We start from the raw sequence: 24,228 nt of genomic DNA, 5'->3' as shown, positions 1-24,228 counted from the left end.
TTTTGTTTAACGAACTAACGACTGTCTGAGAACATACATGGGAAATTATTTTAACACAAATTTAATCCTTTTTATGGTAGAAAAAGTTTACATTCAGTTAATGAATTTTAAGACACTGCTTGTGACATGAACCAGTAGCCTATCAACTGCAAAACCGATACAAGATACAATCTCTAATATGTAATGATACTATTATTTCTTACGTTTTCAAAAGCCATCACTGTGATGACGACGTTTGGTTTGTGGGGCGCTCAACTGCGCGGTCATCAGCGCCCGTACAAAGTCCCAATTTTTTCACAGAACAATTTCTTTCACAGTCCTATCCAGCCACTATCACGAATGATGAGGATGATGATGAAATGGTGAGCACAACACAAACACCCAGTCCCTGGGCAGAGAAAATCCCCAACCCTGCTGGGAATCGAACCCGGGACCTCCATCACTTTGATGAGTCTCTACACAGAAAATGTAAATAAACAAATAGGTATCATCTGTCAGTAATATCTGGTATGATTCCGACACACTTTAGCAATAATCGAGGATGTTTTCAGATCGCTGAATTGTCGTGAGTAATTGGGTTTGAATTTTTTTTAACATGTGCACTAAACGTATGACGTAAGCACTAAACAGTGTGTTGTTTTGTAGTAAACGTTGGTAGCGAGGCAAAACCGGTGCATAACTGTCAGAGTCATTCGATTTCTGGCGTTACAGCTATTCCCGTCAGCCACGTCGTCCGGTCTTTGTAAAGCGCTTTTCCACTAGCACATAAACAGCAAGTCGTTGGCAGAAGTTACTACTGTTAAGTCATTTGACGTGGAAACAATCTCAGCACGTCGACGTCCGTGAGTTCCGTTTACTTGCAGGGGCCGCTTCCACAAGTTAGTACAAACAGTATCCTCCCGCAAGTATCTGCCGAACTTGCCAGTTACTGTTAGTTTTTCTCACACTTGCAGAAGTTTTGTGTATTCAATACCAGTACAATGTCAGTGAGGAACAGGAGAGTGGAACAAAGATTGACGTACCGAAACAAATGTACTGAGGGAACCCGTAAACATACATATTTAACTTCCGTCAGCCACGGAAGTGCGAATAAATTAACAGATCGTTTTGTTTCACCAGAATGGAAAGTGGAATGGCACTAGGGAATTCTTTAAATTTTAGCTGATTTTTAATCTTCGCCATAAACATTAATGCATTACGTTTGTAACGCATAATGTTTGCAAAAATCGAACAGTACTCAATAGGCGGTCTCTTTGTGATACAGTCCACCCCGATAGCTGAGTGGTCAGCGCGGCGGTCTGTCAGGCCAAGGGGCCCGAGTTCGATTCCCGGCTGGGTCGGAGATTTTCTCCGCTCAGGAACTGGGTGTTGTCCTCATTATCATTTAATCATCATCATCAGTGGAAGACAACGGGAAACCACCACTGGAATCACGTAAACGCTCATGCGGTGGACCTCCTTGACGTGGTTTCCCCCATGACAAGACCAGCCGTAAGGCAGAACAAAGTTTTTTATGATACAGCTTGCAGCATTTTTGTAACCTGCTTTCGAACATTTTATTGTACTACAGACAAAAGATTTTTGAAGATTGTATAAAGGTTTTAATCTGAGCGAAGCCCTCTAATTAAAATTCACGGAATAGTGTTTCTTGATAAATACGTACACCTCTGTATCCAATTCTTCACCAAAACATTTCTTCTTTTACTTAACTTTTTGATTTTCGTCATGATTTTTCTTCAGTAATAATAATAATGAAGCAACAACGATGGTGGCTGCCCTCGTTTTTAGCACGACAATGTAAGCATCCACTTGCCGATCTCACGACACGGTTCTAGAGGAAACACTTCTGCAAGTACTTGCGGCAAGTTACAAGCTGCCCGAGCGACTTTCAAACTCTAGCCGCTGCTAGTAGCGCAAGCGAGAAAAAAAAAAGGATTACATCATCACTGGAAGACGCTTCTTGGAGGAGCAAGGCGGCAACGGTCTGCGAAAGCAGCTGCGGTCAGCCCTTGGACGCCCTACGAATGGGGTAACTGTGTGTATGCGCGGAGGGCCCTGGGGTTACGCGATCCCCCGGTGGGAAGCAGCAGAGGACGCGGAGTCGCGGGAAACGACGCACTTGGAGTAGCAGGGCGGCAACCCTTCAGGAGCCCCCGTACCAAAAGGAGCTCTCTGGCGCATTGTATTTCTTACAGGACGGTAGGGTGGGGCGCCCAGGCAAGCCCTTGGCCACTCGCGTTAAGAGGCTACAGCGGACGGATACTGCGTACAGCGGTGTATCTTCTCCACTTGTTAACACTGGAGACGACAGCTCCTTTCTAGCCCCACTTCGCGAGAATCGCTCGTGCAGCGAATAGTCCCGTGTGACTGGAAAACAGCGTATGTCACTCTTGTTTACAAAACGGGTAACATATCAGGAGCACTTATACACCACACCACACCAACACCGCTTTTACACCAATATCGCTGACGTCCGTCTGTTGCAAGATCTTGAGAATATTCAAATATCTAATATATGGATATGGTTGCACCATTGTAATAAGATCCATGATAATTTATGGGGTTCAGTATGGGGGAACAAAGTACAACAGATGGTGGTTGCTAAGGAGCTTCCCCAAGGTGCACAGACAGCGCAGCCATAACAGGCGGAATCAGCAACGATCCACCGCTGAGATGGAGAACATGCTGGACATGACCCCATTACACATTTGGGTTACAGTGGTGGCAGCAGACTGGACATAAAGGTTAGAAACTAGAAAAAACTGGGAAATTTTGGAATCCCAGAAACCTGCACCAATACACACGGTGACTCCGTGATGATGTTGCAAACTTTTAGAGACGTTATCAATTTGGGGTAAGGAACCCTGGGCCGGAAACGACAGTCGAAAGTTATAAGCGAAAATCGCTCTTAATACCCCTCACAATGGAACACACATACCGCTACTATCGTTGCTAAGATTGTAGGATAGGCAGCTTTCTGAGGTGGTAGCATGAATCAAAAAATGAATAGTAACTACGCGCTGTAAAATGCATGCCTTACGATCCAAGATAATCGTTCATTTTCGCTACTGTGAAATTTACACCTCTTCTACTGAACAAGTGTCCATACCTCTTAACGTACCAGAATGCAAGTGCCCATACCTCTCAACGTACCAGAATGCATTTAGAGTCCATATTTACAAATTTTTTCTTGTTTTGATCCATACTGCCACCTCTGAAAGTTTCGTACCCTAGTATCTTAGCAAGAGTACCGATACATGTATTCAACTCGCTTGTAACTTTGAACTCGGTCGTTTCTGGACAAGGGTCCCCCACCTCAAATTGATACATTTACCCTTCTCCACAATCTCTGATAGTTTGTAACTTCATCAGGGAATCACTCTGTAACGAATGTCGCTTACCCGACTGACTTTACTAGACTTACAAGGAGATAACCATACAATAAACTCAATTTCGGTGAAGGAAACAGTGGGCCAAGATCACTTTTGTTTTGTCTCTCGGCATAAAAAGGTCAGTCAAGATGACATTCCACGACAATGACTGGCTTCTCGAAAAAAACAATACGTATTCCGAGAAAACGACAAGTGTGTGAAAAACAGCTTGTTTCATACGACAGCCCGCAAACAGATGCAGACGAACAAATGGATTCCCTATTCTCAGATTTCCGAAAGGCATTCGACATTGCACCATATCGTCGACTACTAACCAAGATAGGTTCATACTTGGTATCTTCATAATATGAAACTTGCTAGCTAGAGGAATATTTGACTAATAGAACCCAATACGTCCCACTGGACGGCGACGCTGTTGAATACAGGACAGTGTTGTCTTTGGGCGACCGTATCGATTCTAGGCCGACTATGACAAACCTTAGACTTAACTATAATATAAGGCAGCTGTCGTTTCGGTCACATTTATGATCACCCTTGTTGTACGTTTGTCGTTAACACTCCCAAAATTATGACATTCTGGAGAATTAAGAGTAAATATTGTCCCACTGTTGTAACTAAAAAACAAATTTGTCGAGGATTGCAAGTAGAGAAATTAGGCCCTTCTTTTAAATACATCATTCACGAAAATCAGTCAATATTTTCCTTGATGCCTAATTTTTCGTAGGTGAGGTAAAGTAAATGCTTAGGAGTAATACTCAGAAGTGGTATGAAATGGGACGATCACATAAAATCAGTATTGGGGACGACGAATGGAAGACAAGATTTGTTGGAAAGCGTATGAGACAACCAATGCATCTGTGAAGCAAATCACACACAAGACGGTATCGTAACCAATTCTACAGTACTGTTACAGTGTTTGGAGCCCTAATGAAACAAGCATAACAACAAACATCAAACGAATTCACGCATATGCTTCTATGATCGTAACAGTTTATTGCAGCATATGTGAAAGTTTTACTGACACCCTGTGAAACTTAAGTGGGTATCCTTTGAAAAAAAGGCAACTTAGTTCTCGCTAAACCCTGTTGGATATCTTAAGAGAAACGGTAATCGAAGAAGACTGTGGGATCATTATCCTGCCACTATCATCATCTCACGTAGGGGTCATAAGAAGGGACATGTTTGGTTATGTCATCTTACAAGGGAAGCTCGCCGCCCACCCCCTTCAGATTTAGTTATAAGTTGGCACAGTAGATAGGCCTTGAAAAACTGAACACAGATCAATCAAGAAAACAGGAAGACGTTGTGTGGAACTAAGAAAAAAATAAGCAAAATATACTAACTGAGTAGTCCATGCGCAAGAGAGGCAACATCAAGGATTGTGTGAGTTCAGGAGCGCCGTGGTCCCGTGGTTAGCGTGAGCAGCTGCGGAACGAGAGGTCCTTGGTTCAAGTCTTCCCTCGAGTGAAAAGTATACTTTCTTTATTTTCGCAAAGTTGTGATCTGTCCGTTCGTTCATTGACATCTCTGTTCACTGTAATAAGTTTAGTGTCAGGGTTTTGCGGCCGCACCGCAAAACCGTGCGATTAGTAGACGAAAGGACGTGCCTCTCCAATGGGAACCGAAAACATTTGATCTCATGGTCATAGGTCAACCGATTCCTCCACAGGAAAACACGTCTGATACATTCTATACGACACTAGTGACGGCATGTGCGTCACATGACAGGAATATGTTGTCGACCCACCGAACTTGTACACTTGGCGAATGGGTAAAAAGGTTCTTCTACCTTGCCCGATTTAGGTTTTCTTGTGGGTGTGATAATCACTCCCAAAAAAGTGATGAAAACATAAGAGTTTGTCACATAAACTGCAACAAACGAATGCAACAGTTTCACAGTCGCACAGTTTTCCCTGTGCTCTGTCAAAACATATGTTTTTTTTCGTGTATAGACCGTCAAATCCTGCATATGTCCAAGCAAATCTGAACATGTCCTGGAATTTTGGAGAGCGAAGTTGATTATGTGTGAGTGCCTGAACTTTGATAGTTGACACATGATCACGTAAACAATACTGCTCTCTGTACCTGTGCAGCTTTGCAAAATCATAGAAGCTTTTCACAAAGTATTTCACTTGCCGAAAACCAATCACATCTAACGGTTGCACAAGAGGTGTACAACCTGGAGGAATGGTAACACGTCCACTCCCACAATACAATTGTACAAATCCTGATCCTTCTGCCCTGTATAGCTGGCAAGGAGTAAGGCAAGATCTTTGTCCGCGTACGGAGCACTCGAGGGAAGACGTGAACCAAGGACCTCTCGTACCGCCAAGGACCTCTCACGCTAACCACGGGACCACGGCGCTCCTGAACACACACAATCCTTGATGTTGCCTATCTTGCGCATGGACTACTCAGTTTGTATATTTTGCTTATTTTTTTCATAGTTCCAGACAACTTCTTCCTGTTTTGTCGATTGATCTGTGTTCAGTTTTTCAAGGCCTATCCACTGTGTCAACTTACAACTAAATCTGAAGGAGGTGCGATGGGGAGGTTCCTTTGTTAGCAGGCTTCGAGATAACAATTTTCCCTCTTTCAATACGCGAACGCAACAGGAAACAAAAATCGGTTACACTTGTACGATGCACCCTCCACCATTCCCTGTACAGTTGCTTGCAGGATACATATGTACATTTGCAGCAAGCAGATCCACAGATGGATTGCTTTTAAAACTGCCATGACATCCTGGACGCTTACTAGCTTCTCTCAGAGAATTCTGAACAATAAGAGCATAGAACTTCTTGATTTGATCAATCCACCTGCTCGCTGCTCTTCCCCTCGGTCTTTTGCCCTCGATCTGAGCGTCAGTAATTATTCTCTCTACTTTTTCTCCACCTCTTCTCACAGTGTTGCCAAAGAACAGGAAAATTTTTTGGCTGACACAAAAAGAAAGCCAGGTGGAGATACCGAGTTGTTCAACGTACATCTTTCCTCACTTTCCACACCCATCCTATGCGCTGCTTTCTGCGCCAGCAGCACCAAAGCTCAAATTCATCGATACGCTGTTTGTCTATGGGTTTAAGGGTCCATGTCTCGAAATCATAAAAAAGACGGAAAACACGAGTGTTTCAACAGGCCGGACCTTTGTGGTGTTCGTTACTGCTCTGTTCTGCTAGATCTTGGTGTGATGCTTCATAGCTACCAGCCTTAGCATGATCCGTCTCATCTTTACGGCTTCCCGTGCAGCTGATGGTTGACCCAAGATAGATGAAAGAATGCACCTCTTCCTTTAATCGAACTGCGAGTTCAATCTGTATTCCTCAATCAATCACCATTAGTCTGGACTTGCTGAGAGTGTGGTCCAATCCGTATTGTTGATGTATGTCTTTTACTTCTGTTAATAGTTCAATCAAGTTCATCTTCGCTGCTGGTTAAAAAACCCAACATAACCAGCGACTCGAAGGTTGGTAATACCCAATTGATAATCTTCAAATGACGATGGATAACCGATGTTTTATGTTAAAATATGATTAACATTAGCAATTTAATAAAATAATATTTCATAAGGTTACGTCATTCATTGGATTCTACTTAAAACGTACATCTTCCACCACTTTCCACATCCCAGACTTCTCTGTGACATCTAACGAAATATGACAAATGCAATAAAGTTGAAAATTATTGCACTTTCTATGATGCCACAGCTCAATCAATATGGCCATCAATTTTCTCACTTTTTACTTTACCTCACCTACGGAAAATCATGCAGCCAGGGAAAATATCGACCGATTTTCATGAATGATGTGGTATTTAAAAGGAGTGGCTAATTTGTCTATTCACAGTCTTCGACAAATTTGTTTTCCAGTTACAACAGTGGGACAATATTTACTCTTAATTCTCCAGAATGTAATAAATTTGGGAGTGTAAACGACAAAAGTACAACAAGAGTGATCATAAATGTTTTAAGACGAACCGGAGTGGGTTACCAATACGTCTCCAACTACTAATATCAAATCATTAGACTTATCACGCATTAAAAGCAATGCTAAAAGCGTAAAACAGTGTTGCACTTGATTCTTGTAATGTTGGTCATTAACGATCCACAAGCACCTGGATATAGCGTAACTTCCAAAAAACCAATTTTTTTTCAGTTACTCACTATGTCTCTTTTTGTCGAAACTTCACCTAACCTAACCACACGCTACTGATAGATTCGTGTAGTGTAATTTGGCATACCCCACGACTTTCGCCACTGTGAGCTACGCGCGCACAATGGCCAGCATTACACTTTCGAAATCTGGTTTCGCAACGTACTGTCTCCGTGTAAAATAGGCTTAATAAAGAAATGACTACTATATAATGGGCGTCTATCGGTAACATGGTTTGTGACTTTACGTGGAAATTGTTTCACACAGCTGCCGCCTACACTGGTCGCACAGGCAATCGGGTACTGAAACAAACATGCGACTTCACTTAAGGCTGCTCTGCCGACCTGGACGACAGAGATGCGTATGTGCAGGAAACACGTAAAAAAGATTTGGAGAATATGTAACTTACTTGCCCTTCCAACCAGTACTTTTCGTCCGCCCAGTTTCGTTTGGTAGTACCTGGCGTGTAAACAATAAAGACTTCAACAATAAGCCTTCTGTGGTTGATTAATAATATTACGGCAATTGTTAGTGGTTGTGCTGATTGACAGCTAAACTCTGCTCAACTAAGTTGAACCCTCGTATAAACAAATGTATTATTTCCCTTTGCTTAAGCACCTGGTGTCGGAAGTCCACTGGAAGTGGGCCTTATTTAAGGTACTTTGTTGTTATCCCAGTGCGAATGAAACTCAGAGAAACGTTAAAGAACCTAAAAAATTTCATGTTTCCAACTTATCACTGTGCAAACGTTGAACCCATGTAGTTCTTGGATCAAACATCACTGGGCAATTTGTTTCGTTGTTATTAATCTCTGTTAACCTTTCCCAAAATCATTAGCGAAATCTGTGTAGGGAAAAAAGAATTGTGAAAGGTACTTTCTGCGGTAGGAAAGAGGGGCAGGGGGGCGTGCGCAACATTTTGCTGAAGTTCTGCCACGAGTACAGGATAGCATCATTGTGGCTCCAGACAGATGCAGTTAAGGCAGCGAATTCGCAACCCTACGCGTTCTATATTTGGATGCGCAAAAACGAAAACAGGGTAGAGTAGGGAACGGAAAATGCTGCTGGTACGTACGCTATATATCGTCCACCATACCTGTACCGTCGTTCGCAAGGCACATGGATACGGATATTAAGTGAAATCTGCAAATGCTCCGCAATGAGGTAGACAATTTCGTTCAAAACAAGCAAAAAGTACATTACATACGGATGCAAACACAGCTACAGTTAGTGAATAGGTCTTGCAACTATTTGGCGCCGCTGGTGAGTCGGGCGTATTGTGACAAGCTTTGCAGTAAGGCGGCATTTCCTGTCGCCCCCAGAGTTATTTCCGAGAAAGATCTGGGCACACACTGTATATACACTGGAGTGCGCCATGCTAGAGACACACCACCTTGTGAGGCGAAAAGAATTCCGAGCGAAATGGGGAGAAAATCTGTTACGCAAAACTACAACTGGCAATCGCCTTGACCGGGCTCTGAACAACGCTCACACTTCTTCCGTATCAGTTTATAAAAATTTGGACCGGCTATGCCTTGCGCAAAGTTCACACTTTTTTCTCCACTCTGGTCACGCAAACAATGCGATTTCGCTACATCATTTGAGATTTTTACCAATCAACAATTACAACTGCTGCACCACCCGTGGTGTCGGGCTGCAATGACTGCGGAACTGCAGCGTACGGGGAGCGCATGACAGTGCTTTGGCGTCCATATGTTGCACTAACCATTTTAGATTCTCCATGTGGCAGGTATTACGAGTACTTACGATTTACACATCCCGCCCAGCCCATTTTCCCACAAGAACCGGCTGCGCCAAGATTAAATCAGTCTCAGTAAACCAGCAATTAGTTAATTTTAGATTATTTTGTAACTTAAATTTTCACAAAAATTTTCACAAAAATGCCATTAAGAACGTCTAGTGATACGCACGTCATGTCCGAAATGCGTAGCTATTTTTTTTTACGTAAAGGCTTAAATATGTGACTGGCAGCAGAACAGGCCGAGTTATTTGTAACAATCACGGTATAAATGCTATGTGACGATGACCATGGTCAATTATCTTATTTTTCTCAGAGAGGTAATGGTACCGAAGTTGCACTTCCGTCCAAGTTACCTGGAACACTCCAACCTGCAATCCTAGAATGGGACTGCACAAATAACCCATTGTTCGCGTGGAGCAGTTTCCAGGAAGTCCTGCAGAAGACTCGTTCACAAGCTGGGGTTTTCCGTCGCCCCCGTATTGGCAAGGGTCACTCCATTAGTAGCAGCAACCTAGATGTGTTTACCCATCCCTTGCCTTATAGGCGTCGACCTGTTCAGAGTGCCTGCTCCACTCGCCGGCGGAAAGCACTGACATAGCAGGGCATCATCAAAATTGATACGGAACACCAGATAAACATTTGAAACTATGCAGTTTTCCCCAAAACGGGCACTTCTGCACTCGGGCACGCAAGTACGTACACACACACACTCACACACACACACACACACACACACACACACACACACACACACACACACACACTTACTTTACCTTCATGCGATAATATAATTTCTCGTGGCTGCTATTTTCGCAGCTGCTTTACATACATTGTAGCAGTTTACAAGAAAAGCGCCTTTTGCCAGTAATATTACACGAATTTTTCGTTATCACTTATTGATTATGTATTTAAAACCTGTTCTTGCAAGTTTATTATAATAATATGGAACGACATAGGAAAGTGTATAATTCATTATTTGAAAACTATGCACGCTTCCATCATGAAAAAAAACCCTGTTAAAATCATCGACATTTCGTGTAGTCACTGTAATTTTGTAACATAACATTTCAACCGCCATTTTTTTGTGTCTACCTAGAGTTTGGTTTGTTTCTGCAAGTGTCGCCAACTTTCCCGGCCTTTGTGTGTGTGTGTGTGTGTGTGTGTGTGTGTGTGTATTTCGCCCGTGGGGGAGGGGGGACGCGTATTTCCTCCATGAAGTTCCATTTATGTCGCAATGTTTCTGTAACACTCGAAATATTGATCGAACCTACCGATAACAATCTGGCAATACGCCTTTTATGTCTTCCTTTCATCGGACCTGGTAGGGATCTCACACGCGGTCTCCTTTATGTGAGCTTTAGTTTCCTAGATTTCTTCAAATCGACCAATGTTGACCTTCGCTTCCTGCTACCGACCTTACGTACTCGTTCTTTTCGTATCGCTACCGACAAGAGTGTGTCAAGCAGCACAGCATTAATCCTGTATTCGGACATTACAGTATTGCTTTTCCTACTCACCTCCATTAACGTACATTTTTTCTATATTTAGAGCAAGCTGCGATTCATCACCACATAGAAATTATAAGCCATCTTATATTCTCCTACAGTCACTCAACGACGATATTTTCACGTACACCACACATCGTCATCAGCAAACAGTTGCAAATTTTAGAGAACAAGAGCGATCCTACCACACTTTTCTGGGATCACTTCTGATGGTATCCTTGTCTCTCATGAACACTCGCTGTCCAGGACACCGGTTCTATTACTTGAAAGGTCATCAAGCCCCTCACATATCTGAGAACCTATGCATTTTGTATGCACGGATCTGCGTTAACAGTCTGCAGTGGGGCACCGAACTAAACGCTTTCCGGAAAACTCGGAATATGGACTCTTGCCTTTCACCCATAGTTTGCAGCTTATCGCGTGAGAAAAGGGCAAGCTGAGAGTTTCGCACTAGCGATGCTTTCTAAATCCGTACTGATTCGTGGACTTTTTTTTCTGCCTGGAGGGTTTCTGGGTGTAAGGAAGGATGTACACTTACGAATCTCAGAAATGGGCAATGAATGTTACAAACTAAAAGCTACTTTGAACGGAGAATGCTTTTGAGTTGCTTGCGTCAGTATCCGCAAACGTGGATGCGATTGCAGCCGGCTGGCCTCTCTGCCTGTTAGCGTATTCCAGCTCGGTAAGGCGGGTATCCACGCGCTCAGCGTACCTGCTGTCAACTACAACTCTGACACGGTTCCCGAATTCTGCCGACGCCCCATTCGTAATCCATTACATATAGGTCCATCTCTATACGTCTTTCTTGCATTGACAGCGTCAGATTTGTACGTGGTGGCCTTTTTTCTTCCAGCGTAAATCGGTTTCGCATTAACGCATTAAGGTATCTACGAAATTTTGCTGCCATACGATAACACCAGTTCGATGCTACATAAAGTGCGCGATGGAACTTGCCCCCCTTCTAACAGTCGTGTACCGCAGGTCTCTGGCGGGACGGAAGATTCCGAATGACTGGAAGGGAGCACAGGTAGTTCCAGTTTGCAGGAAGGATCGTCGAGCAGATGCGCAGGACTATGCGCCTACATCTCTGACATCGATCTGTCGTAGATTTTTGGAACATGTTTTTTGCTCGCGTATCATGTCATTTCTGGAAGCCCGGAGTCTGCTCTGTGCGAGTCAGCAAGGATTCCTGAAACAGTGATCATGTAAGACCCAACTCGCTTTATTTGTTCATGAGACCCAGAAAATATTAGATACAGGCTCCCAGGTAGATGCCATTTTCCTTGACTTCTGAAAGGCGTTCGATACAGTTCCGCACTGTCGCCTGAGAAACAAAGTAAGAGCCTACGGAATATCAGACCAGCTGTGTGGTTGGATTGAAGAATTTTCAGCAACCAGAACACAGCATGTTGTTCTCAATGGAGAGACGTCTACAGACGTTAAAGTAACGTCTGGCGTGCCACAGGGGAGAGTTAGGGGACCATTGCTTTTCACAATACATATAAATGACCTAGGAGATAGTGTCGGAAGTTCCATGCGGCTTTTCGCGGATGATGCTGTAGTATACAGAGAAATTCTGTAGTATACAGAGAAATTGCAGCATTAGAAAATTGCAGCGAAATGCAGGAAGATCTGCAGCAGATAGGCACCTAGTACAGGGAGTGGCAATTGACCCTTAACACAGACAAATGTAATGTATTGCGAATACATAGAAAGAAGGATCCTTTATTGTATAATTATATGATGGCGGAACAAACACTGGTAGCAGTTACTTTTGTAAAATATCTGGGAGTATACGTACGAAACGATTTGAAGTGGAACCATACGCGACTGGAACAGGAAAGGGAGGTAATGACAGTGGCACGTAACGTGCCCTCCACCACGCACCGTTGGGTGGCTTGCGGAGTATAAATGTAGATGTAGATGAATTATAGCCCACACTGGACCCCTGTGAGTAGATGCACTTTAATTATAACCAGTGCTTTGTGAAGGGTAGTTTTTACTATAGATAGTGGTGGTTGCTGTTGTTTGTTGCTCCAAAGTATTTTATACATTTTTCTCATAATGAGATTGTGAAGTATCATTACTAAAATTGTACTCATCTGTGTAGCGTTGGAAATGGCGGTAATAGCAATTTAAATATGGGGAAGGAGGGAGGGATGAGACAGTAAACAAACTGTGACGCTCTCCAAAGCGAACCCTGGACGCGACCCAGGGAGAGCTGCACGCAGCTGTTACGAGGAAAGCCGGCACGGCGGCTGTGGCTGTGCGGTACGCACCTCCTCCTTGCTCCAGCGGCCTTTGTTTATATGCTTCCTGGTTCCCGTGGCCCGGGCGGAGACCGGCGCCGCCGCCGCCTCCTCCGCCGACGATTCGTCTGAAGCGCCGCCCTCATCGCTGGAGTTACTGTCGTAGCCGGACCGGGACCTGGAACAAGACAAAGGTGGGGCACCGTTAGCCAAATAACCAGGCACAAAAGGGAGGGCAGGGAGCTGCGCGTGTCCGGCCATCAGGCCGCTGGTTACGCACCCTACAATGGACATCTTCCGCAGCAATGTGGTTGCAATGACTGTTGCCCCAGATATGATTCCCTGTTATCACCTCATGTGTACATGTGATGCATACCTGACTCAAACTTTTATTGTTACTACTTTGCCCCATTATGTCCAAACATACACTATCTTATCATAAGCTACTGGACATCCCTATGTAGAGCGGAATTGACCACCAGATGTCACGAGAGGCGGAGCCGCCAGTATAAAAGCAAAGGAACACCTCTCAGATCATTAAATCAGCATGACAACTCACCCTATGAAAAATCTGGAACATTCCTGAAATCGTGTGGCCTGACCAGCGTCCCGACCTGAACGCAATGCAACACCTTGCGGATGAGTTAGAACGTCGTCTTCCCTCGAGACCCCAGCGTCCAACATCACTCGGTCTTTTAAGAAGAATGGGCTCCCATTTGTCACTTTCAGACACGTCATTGAAAGTATTCCCACCAGAGTTCTAGCTGTCATATGGGCGAAGAATAGGCACACCGCATGTTATTGTCCACTAACAGGTGTCCGGATACTTTTGATCAGGTGTGTACATGGTTCTTCACACTGGTATAGGTAGGAACACAGAAAAATAGCTACTTCTTATTTGTTTATTCTTGCTATAGGGAACAAAACAGCGGAGGTCATAAGCGCCGTGTCATAACCTAAAAATGATCAATACCCGAATACTCAGAGATAATAAACTGGAGTAGACGGATAGCTAAAAACGATCACTTGGCATAGAGGACAAACAGCACACTCCTCCTTGGTATCGAGTATTTTCGCCTCGATACCGATACTTCTGAGTTGCTACTTTTCCTCACATTAATAATTTTTACAATATATCATACTGAATGATCTTACAAGGGAAACTCCCCAACGCACCCCCTCAGATTTAGTGATAAGTTGGCCCATTGGACAGCCCGTCAGGAAACGAATACAGATGAAGCATGAAAACAGGAAGGTTTACTGAACTGTGAAAAAAAAAAGAAAAACAGAAACAATGAACGGTCCAGACTTAATATATGTAATTTAATGAAGATGATATTTGGTTTGTGGGGCGCTCAACTGCGCGGTTATCAGCGCCCATACAAATTCCCACCCTTTGCCCAGCCCAATCTCGCCACTTTCATTAATGGTGACGCGAACACGGGACCCCGTGCTCGAGTAACGAGAACGCGACGGCGTATGTATGCAATTTGGGCAGCGTTAGTCACGCTCGTTTAGTGGTTGTGTGGTCACGGTGTTGGACTGAGAAAGGGGAGCTCCAGGTTCAAATGTCACAAGGTCCAAACACCCCCCCCCCTCCCTCCCCCAAATTAAGAACTTTTCCTCCGGTCATTGACGTGTCTGCCTGCTATATTAAAATCTGTCTGTGTGTCATGGCGTTATGTCAGTTTGCAACAGTGATGTGTAATGAAGGGACCTCCAGACGTACTTCCTGTTTGCTCTACACAGATACCGCATGTTATGTCTCTTGCGTTCCGTTGTGGAAGTTTTGACTCTTGAATTCCTTCGTTGTAATACAGTTCATTTACGCAAATTTGAATACGTTAAACAGACATGTCAATGACGGACGAAAGTTCCTAATTTTGTGGAAAAAAAGAGCTTGATTGACTTTGCTCAATATGGCATACATTGCGTTTGGACCGTACACTGTTTCTGTTTTTCTTCTTTTTTCCACAGTTCAGTACACCTCCTTCCTGTTTTCAGTCTCTGACGGGCTATCCAACTCACCACTAAATCTGAGGGGAGGGGGGCGGGAGTTTCCCTTGTTAGTAATGAGTAATGTGCTAAGGCAATATCTACATTAACGCACCGGCAACAGCGAAGCAGATAGCGATTATTCTCCTGAAACGCTGCATGACTTTCAGAATAACCTTAAAACATTATAACGCGGAAATCAAAACATAAAAGATAGGGTAGTGGCCTCCTTCGAACCTGCTTTGGGTGATCAAATGGATGGAAAGACCCTTTGTTTGGCGACACCTGTGTCATCCCAATGGACTGGACCTTTAAAGCATTGGGAACTCGTGAAAGTTTTATTATCTTACTTCTATAAGCTAGCCAAAGAGTACCTTACAACCCAGGGACATCAGTGCCCTCCTGGCCGTTTATTTTCACAGGCAGGCAAGTGCATTGTCAGAGTCACGCGACAGATTATCGGCTAAACGACTGGATAAAACATTGTTTGTGAGTGAGAACACGAACGAAGAGTAGTAAGTGTACGTAAGATTTAATTTACTTATTTTTGGGTAACATTCAGCTGTTTTCTGATAGTTGTTCTATAATTTCATATTTAAAGTTCCAATTTCTTAAAAATTGTTAACATGTCACGAAAATAAAAACACTGCTGGTTTCAACGTTTGTATTATTGTATTTAAAAGCTGTGAAAATATTCTATCTCAATTAGTCTATAGACACATTGCAAAAACAGATGGGAGAGTCATCTCTCTGAAGGTTGCTCCGGTTGATGCTTTTTAAAAGTGTTCTGTGTACGTAAACAGACGGAGATATTGGAGCAGATAGAATATTTACTCTAATACATAACGCATTATATGAATAGATACCTCGTGTTATCAATATTTTTCTTTCGACACAGGGTCCCTAGGTTCAGGGCCACTTCACAGATTATTCCGAAAATCGCATCTTACCAGGGCCACTTGAAAAACGGATATGACGGCGTGGCTTACCCTGCCACTAGGGAATTCACTTACATGAAAAGGATGGAAACGAATGAAATGCGAAGACGTCGCGTTATATCAAAAAATAGCAAACTACCCTGTAAAGAAATTACCCAGTGGCACGTCTTCTAGCTGTAGTGATCGGAAGTAATCGACGGAAACACCTGAAGCAATGAGCGTTTGAGTCAGCCCTAAAGATGTGCTCAGAAAAACCTAATGTGGATGGCGGCAACTCGTCAATAATGAGGATATGTGCCACAGCGCAAGGAAGTACAATGAACACACTCGCATGTCAAACATAAGGAATAATTCATCATATGTGGTATCAAATTCCCAAATGACAAACAGTAGCTAACAATGAAAAGAACCTGCAGAAAATGGTGAAGCTGTATAAGTCGAAGACAATTAACATTAGTAATGTTAGCAATTTCATTGCACTGCACTAACAAATAGACTTCTTTCCACATCCCGCAGCTCTCTCTCTCTCTCTCTCTCTCTCTCTCTCTCTATCCCCCCCCCCCCTTTTTCGTGGAATCGCTAAATGTGTTTAACGTAATGTTACATAATATCGGCCGCAGATAAATCCAAACAATACAAAACACCGTGTACTTGTTTCTGCACAAATGTTTCTACCTTGTGCCGGCTTGAACGAGGTTTACAAATTATGTTTGCTTGCAGCGCTCACGGGGTTCAAATTAGCTAATCAGTATGATTACAAATAAAATAATCTATGCAGGAAAAAATTTCTCCTAAAAGGAATTCATTTCGGGTAATCGCTACGATTGCAAATAAAATAATCAACGCAGGAAAAACTTTATCCTAAAAGGAATTCATTTCAGGTGCGACTCCAAACATATAAGACAACTGTGGTAGAGTACATCTGGTTACAAAAACGGAAATTGTAACAAAAATTCTACGCAGCGACAAATCGGGAGGTTTTTCAAAGAGACGATTGTTGTTTAGGCATCAACCCTTCAATATCGGCTGATACAGACCATGGAATACCAAAGCTGTGAAAAAATTAAGTGCAGACAAAGCAGGAAAAAGATAAACATGTAGTGGATCATTTTACTGATTATTAGGCGACAATAGACACTGCAACAATGCAGGTGAAGTACACAAGTCACACACGTCACAAATTATTTTCACTAGCCGCTGGACACATTTTTTGGCACTATCTTAAAAATAAGCAATTTCGATGTTGGAACTGTCCTCACTGACATTAAATTAAAAACGCACACCGTACCTGGTACGGCAAACTAAACCACCCGACGCGAAAGACCGCACCTGGTCGACATGGGCGAACCGGCAACGCGGCTCCCTTTCGGCTTTGTGTTACACGGCAAGGGAGTTGCGAAGATAGCAATGCACCACTCACTCACAAAGCGTTGTCCGTGAAAAAAAAAAAAAAAAAAAAGGGAGAACATTTCACATTAAGCCCCCTACTTCCTGATGATGACTATTCCATGGTATTCGTAACACATAAATTATTTCAGTCACAGTAGCGAAACTGAAATGCATGGTTGAAAAATAAGGAATAAACCTTCTCCTCTGCACAATGTGAAGTTTTTTGGTAAGAACGTATATCATATGATCATTCTTAACTCTGGAAGAATATTCCACATAACAAAAAACCACGATGGCCGCACAAAAGACAAAAGAAAAACAGTTTTAGCTCATTACCAGTTGCCGTATCCCACAAAGACAATATCTGTGTCCTTACGACCCAACTAATTCTCAATAGGTAAGAGTAGTCGGGCACACACACGTTTCTCGTCACAACACATAAACTAAATTGTATGCATTTATGCATAACAACAGAACATCAGAAAGTAAACTCCCGTTGTAACACTTCGTGTTTCACATTACGGTCAGCATTACGTAAACTCGATAATCGACACCACACGGACGCGTATTTGTAAACAACTGAACAAACTGCACATGTCGCCCACCTGCGTCGATCTTCCTGCAACACAACCACGACCAGAGTTTGCACGGGAGAACTGCGGCCGCGACTTTCCAGCGGTGACATCCCGGCAGCGTTCTGTAACCCTCAGACCTGCGACCGCAGGCTTCAGGTAACACATTGAGGCGCAGGCAGACTGGCACTTCTGCTCCCTGGGGGCGAGCGATACCGGTCAAGGGGCCGGTGTGGGGGGAGGGGGTGTAGCACACGGCCTGTCAGTGGCGGACTTCTGTCTATCCTCTGCCAAGCACCGTGAAGCTCATGGCATACGGTACTTCCCTTGTATCACATATCAATGTTTCATCCCGTTCCGGACGCGTATATTAGTTTTTAAAACCATTCATTCGAATTAAGTCAGGTGATGCTGAGGGAATTTGATTAGGAAATGAGACACTAAAAGTAGTAAAGGAGTTTTGCTATTTGGGGAGCAAAATAACTGATGATGGTGGAAGTAGAGAGTATATAAAATGTAGACCGGCAATTGCAAGGAAAGCGTTTCTGAAGAAGAGAAATTTGTTAACATCGAATATAGATTTAAGTGCCAGGAATTCATTTCTGAAAGTATTTGTATGGAGTGTGGCCATGTATGGAAGTGAAACATGGACGATAAATAGTTTGGACAAGAAGAGAATAGAAGCTTTCGAAATGTGGTGCTACAGAAGAATGTTGACGGTTAGATGGGTAGATCACATAACTAATGAAGAGGTATTGAGTAGGATTGGGGAGAATAGAAGTTTGTGGCACAACTTGACTAGAGGAAGGGATCGGTTGGTAGGACAAGTTCTGAGGCATCAAGGGATCACCAATTTAGTATTGGAGGGCAGCGTGGAGGGTAAAAATCGTAGAGGGAGACCAAGAGATGAATACACTAAGCCGATTCAAAAGGATGTAGGTTGCAGTAGGTACTGAGAGATGAAGAAGCTTGCATAGGATAGAGTAGCGTGGAGAGCTGCATCAAACCAGTCTCAGGACTGAAGACCACAACAACAACAACAACCTTTCATTCCCGTCCCAGGGGCGGGAGGGGGGGGGGTGAGTTCACACGCTCTTCGCGTCCAATTTTCTATTTTAATTTTTTCTTTATTTAAATCTAATTTGTTGTTGTTGTTGTGGTCTTCAGTCCTGACACTGGTTTGATGCAGCTCTCCATGCTACTCTATCCTGTGCAAGCTGCTTCATCTCCCAGTACCTACTGCAACCTACATCCTTCTGAGTCTGCTCAGTGTATTCATCTCTTGGTCTCCCTCTACGATTTTTACCCTCCACGCTGCCCTCCAATACTAAATTGGTGAACCCTCGATGCCTCAGAATATGCCATACCAACCGATCCCTTCTTCTAGTCAAGTTGTGCCAAAAATTTCTCTTCCCCCTAACTCTATTCAATATCTCCTCATTAGTTATGTGACCTACCCATCTAGTCTTCAGCATTCTTCTGTACCACCACATTTCAAAAGCTTCTATTCTCTTCTTGTCTAAACTATTTATCGTCCACGTTTCACTTCCATACATGGCTAAACTCCACACAAATAATTACAGAAATGACTTCCTGACAAATCTATACTCGATGCTAACAAATTCCTCTTCTTCAGAAACGCTTTCCTTGCCATTGCCAGTCTACATTTTACATCCTCTCTACTTCGACTATCATCAGTTATTTTGCTCCCCAAATAGCAAAACTCACTACTGTTGCTCGACTTATTCTGAATACTATTTTACAAACCCTATCGTGGAATAATGATTGTTTAAATGCATCTGTGTGCGTTGTAATTGGTCTAACTTATCTTCACTAGGAGATGGTTTTAGTATATTCCTAAATTTCTCACATAATAATCGTACTTGAAACTTCCTGCAATATTGTTGTATTCCAACATTACGGTGAAGGGAAATCGCAAAAGGAAACTCCTCAATCAGTAAATACATACGAGAATTCATTCCTGCGCACAAAATCATTGAATGTTTTATCACGGGCTACTTTTTCAGTACGAGGGCGTTTGCCAAGCTTTCACAAATTACTCAGCTACGCAGCATACAGATTTGTTGCCAACAATTTTTATTCTGTTTATTTACCAAATATATCAGCATTTATAGTCCTTCGAGATCATAAAAATAAAATTAGCTTCTCTTCCATATCGGAAACGAGTAACTCCGTTGTCAGTCCAAAACTTCTTTCCCTTCACAAAGAATCGTTTCGTAAAAACAAGCTGTACCCTAATAACACACTCACAATTGTAACGTGTTGGCGAGAAATCTATTGTGGGAGACGAATTCCAGCGGAAAAATTCACACTCATAATCGCCAGCGGAGTATGCTTCCCATGGGAACTACTAACTCAAGGGGGAAAGTTGTAATCTATCTGGTCCCTACTGCCCATTACTGGGATTCCAGCGTTCATAGTGGGCCGTTAAAAATATTTGCTTTAGCTTTACATAAAATTTGGAAAAAGTATTTGGTAAGTAATTATTATTATATGCTTCATGCTCTGACTTGCTGCAACTCCGCTTTATTAATTTCATTACGTAAAGTTACTTCCCTGTTTTTATAAATCAACGTTACTGACGAACTGGTGGGCAGTTGGCAAATTTTACTACTAACTGCGATACAAAAAAAAATGAGCGGTAGGTAAAAATGGTTGATACCCTTTCTTTATACCACTTACTGGTGTACTGAACTAGCGCTCTCAAGTCAGCACAATCTCAGAAATGTCCAGCACTTTAATAGGACAACATCCGAAACAGAATACAAACTCCAAACACAGCATATACAAGAGCAGCAAGTCCAAATGATGAGAATACAAACCTTCTGTGGCCTTTTCTGTAGCTTTCGGCAAATCTGCCCCGGACCGTACATTTCATCATCTTGTCGTCGTCGTTGTACTCAGGCCTTGGTCTCCCTCTACAATTCCTCCCCCCCCCGCCCCACTTTTCCCTCAATTATAAAACTGATGATTCCTTAACACCTCAGAATGTTTCGTATCACCGATCCCATACGTCGAGTTGCGTCTATTTTTTCCCTCCCCCAACTTAATTTAGTACCTCTTCAATGGTTACAAGATCTGACCATCTAATCTTTAACATTTTTTTCTTTAGCACCACATTTCAAAATGATTTACTATCCTCAATAGAGAATGCTCTGAACTACATACGCCATCTAATGAGGTTTTTTTTTTTTTTCTTTAAGACAAAACTAGCACTGTTGAAATATCCGATGGATCAATTTAAAAAGCGCAGATGAAATTCTCCAGCTAAAGATTCTTTTAACGGTCTGAATTCCTGCATCTGATACTGGATATAGCTACGAAACTACAGATTTGTAATTAGAAATACGCTGTCGTAATCTGACATTAACGTAGCAAGCGCTAGAGCAATAACATATCTCATACATTTCTCACTGACAGAATAATACTTAAACAATACTACCCAAAGAGTGAAGCTAAATACTGCTTTAATGAACGCTTATAACCACAGTATATTGTGGCAATGCACTTGGTCACGGTTAGAGCATTGGAAAAAATGTCACTCGACTAAGGAAGAAAAATCTCAACAAGAAATAAGCTAATTTATCCACTGCTATATAGGAAGCGTGGTTAGAATACCTTAAATGTAAGGAAGCACCGTCGTTTGGGAGTACGTATGTATTTGAGGGAGAGTCAGTCTGGTAATCTACTGAGGCTCCCCACAACAGCAGGTTCGGACCAGACTGCCGCATACCTGCTAATCTGGTAGTGGAAGACAATAACGGTTGTGTGTTGCTCCCGTTAAGCACTGAACCCACATCCAAGTCTCTGAACTACCAGAAAACTGAATGAGGTGGCTTGCCAGAGACTGGGTTTCTTTTTCAGTTGACTCTGAAGACGTACCCAGTGTATCACACGAAGAAATAGGTCGTGTTCCTGTCACTCAGCATTTATCTGGAATCACGAAAATTGTGAATATATACGGTCCCGACTACCCAAGTATGAATCTAATGGAATGTGGTCGAATTATATTAGGTGATGCAGACAGAACTGAAACACAACGTATTAGACAAGTTTTGTCATTTAGGCAGCAAAAGAACTGGTGACAGAAGTAAAGATATACAAAATATAGACTGGCAACACCAAGAAAAACCTTTCCAAAAGCTAGAAATTTATTAACATCAAATATAAATTCTGCGTACTAGGAACTCCTTTCCGAAGGTATTTGTAGGGAGTGTAGCCTTGTACGGAGGTGAAATGTGAACGACAAACAGTTTAGACAGCAAGAGACGTGGTACTAGAGAAGAATAACTACTGGCACTGAAACGAATTTTGGGGGGGGGGGGGGAGGGGGGGGAATCTGTGGTACAACTTGACATCAAAGAGGAAGGTCGGTATGACACATCCAAACGCATCAAGAAATAGTTCCTTTGATAGCAGAGGCATGTGTTGGAGATAAAAAATGCCGAGACAAGGCTTGAATGCTTGAAGTACGCTGAAACAGAAACAGGACGCAAGCAGTTACATACATAAAGACTTGCCAATGAGAGACTAGCGCGGATAGCTGCATGAAAGCTGACTCAATTAAAGACGACGACAACGGGATAAAATTTCACCTGTAACATTCTTTTACGTAATTATGCACACCTGGGCAGCGTTAGTGAACTTTTTTTAGCTGATGAGTTTGCTTTCTTCTCCTCCAAACACTGTTCATCTTCTAACCGAGTTTCTCTTCCGTTCTTCTGTGTGCGTTCTTTTGCTTCCATTTCTCGGTATGTCTGACTGATGGCTCGCAACAAGTATTTTGCGTCTATCCTGGACCATGATAACTCTGATAATTCCCTGAAGACTGGCGTAGTGTACAGATGGTGCAGTGTTCCTCGTTAAAACTGACGAACACGGAATTTTCTCAATTTAATGGGAAGCAAGGTGCTTCTTGCACCAACGGCCGTGATAGCAAAGACTGAAGGAAACAGAGCTAAGTATTCCCACAAAATACCCAATAACAAGCCTTCAGAAAACAGTAATTAAAAAGATATCTACATACGTACATCCACAGCTTGTATGATCTTTCCAAGGACGAGAACAAACACATATGTTTTACTATTTTGCTAGTTTTACGGACATATCCACAGCAAACAATTTCACGAACTCATTCGACGGGGGGGGGGGGGGGGGGGGGGGGGGCGATATGACGTGTATATGCCCAACCAAAAATACACAGACTGCCGTTGAAAGGTAATTTATACCTCACTAAAGCTCTGCGGAATCCGGCACACGGGCGGTTTTTAAAAGTTTTGTATACCGTATCTCCAATTAAAAAAGGAGAATCAGTGCCTCTGCTTACCCGGAATTTCGACGCTTATTTTTACTTGCAACATTCGCACATTTTATTACGCTCGTCCACTTCATTCCAGAGCAGCCTCACAAACATACTGCATGCTTATAAACTGGCGTCAAGCATAATTCTTCGAAGGATATCGGCAGTTTCCTGGGCTAATTCCTGTATTAAGTTGAGGACATTTGCTGTCGAAGAATTGAGGAGAAAACATGAAAACTGAGAACTGTCCCCAGAAAATGAGGGCAGCTTTTAAGATTAGAAGAATAATAGCAGATTTGCATTGTTGTGCTGTTAGGTGATGGTGGTGGTGTTGGTGGTGGTAGTAGTGGTGTTGGTGGTAGTAGTAGTAGTAGTAGTAGTGGTGGTGGTGGTGGTGGTGGTGGTGGTGGAGGAGGAGGAGGGAGGGGGGGGGGGGGGGGATTCGGGGAGACCAATGGTAGTAAACAAGAGGGGTGTCATTTTTCAATCCTCGCCTAGGGCGGCAAAACACCTAGCAACGGTCATATGTGTTGATCCATTATTACAAACGTATGGCGCGTCCTTCAGTCGCTCGCAGTTGTATGCAGAATTAGAGGCTGTATTTTGTTCCAGCGTAGTAAAGAACAATTTCAGTCTGTCAGTTTGGTAGACGTTACCAAAAGAATGACTGAGAATGAAACTTCCTGGAAGAATTGTTCAAACTATTTTGTCTCACTGCTACCATTCCTGCAACAAGTTCTACAGTAGAAGGGAGTTTCTTTTGGTGTAAAAGCGTAAAAGTATATTTGAGAAACAGTATGGCTCGGGATCGCTTATAAGCTCTTGCTTGTTCCTCAACCGAAAAATCAATACTGAGAATACCTGAAAATCGAGACCATGGTAGTGACGGAAGGCGACGACGAATGCAGCGTCGTATGTCAGAAATTTGCGTCCCGTAGACTTAAATATTCAAGATGTAA

The 24,228-nt window shown here is 42.9% G+C and overlaps 1 protein-coding gene across 1 annotated transcript in view; it reads right to left on the bottom strand.

The window, feature by feature from the left end:
• Positions 1 to 18,104, bottom strand: part of LOC124798952 (myb-related protein A) — a 71,664-nt gene extending 53,560 nt beyond the window's left edge. Inside the window, exons 1-2 of the mRNA XM_047262485.1 lie at positions 17,983 to 18,104; positions 13,086 to 13,233 (exon numbers count right to left, since the gene is read on the bottom strand). Coding sequence (XP_047118441.1) covers positions 13,086 to 13,233; positions 17,983 to 18,062 — 228 coding nt within the window. The 5' untranslated portion in view covers positions 18,063 to 18,104. The remainder of the gene's footprint in view (positions 1 to 13,085; positions 13,234 to 17,982) is intronic.
• Positions 18,105 to 24,228: the final 6,124 nt, after the last annotated feature.

Source organism: Schistocerca piceifrons, chromosome 5 (genome assembly GCF_021461385.2).
Source record: "Schistocerca piceifrons isolate TAMUIC-IGC-003096 chromosome 5, iqSchPice1.1, whole genome shotgun sequence".
NCBI classification, from domain to species: domain Eukaryota; kingdom Metazoa; phylum Arthropoda; class Insecta; order Orthoptera; family Acrididae; genus Schistocerca; species Schistocerca piceifrons.
This window is presented reverse-complemented; position numbering and strand designations above follow the sequence as displayed.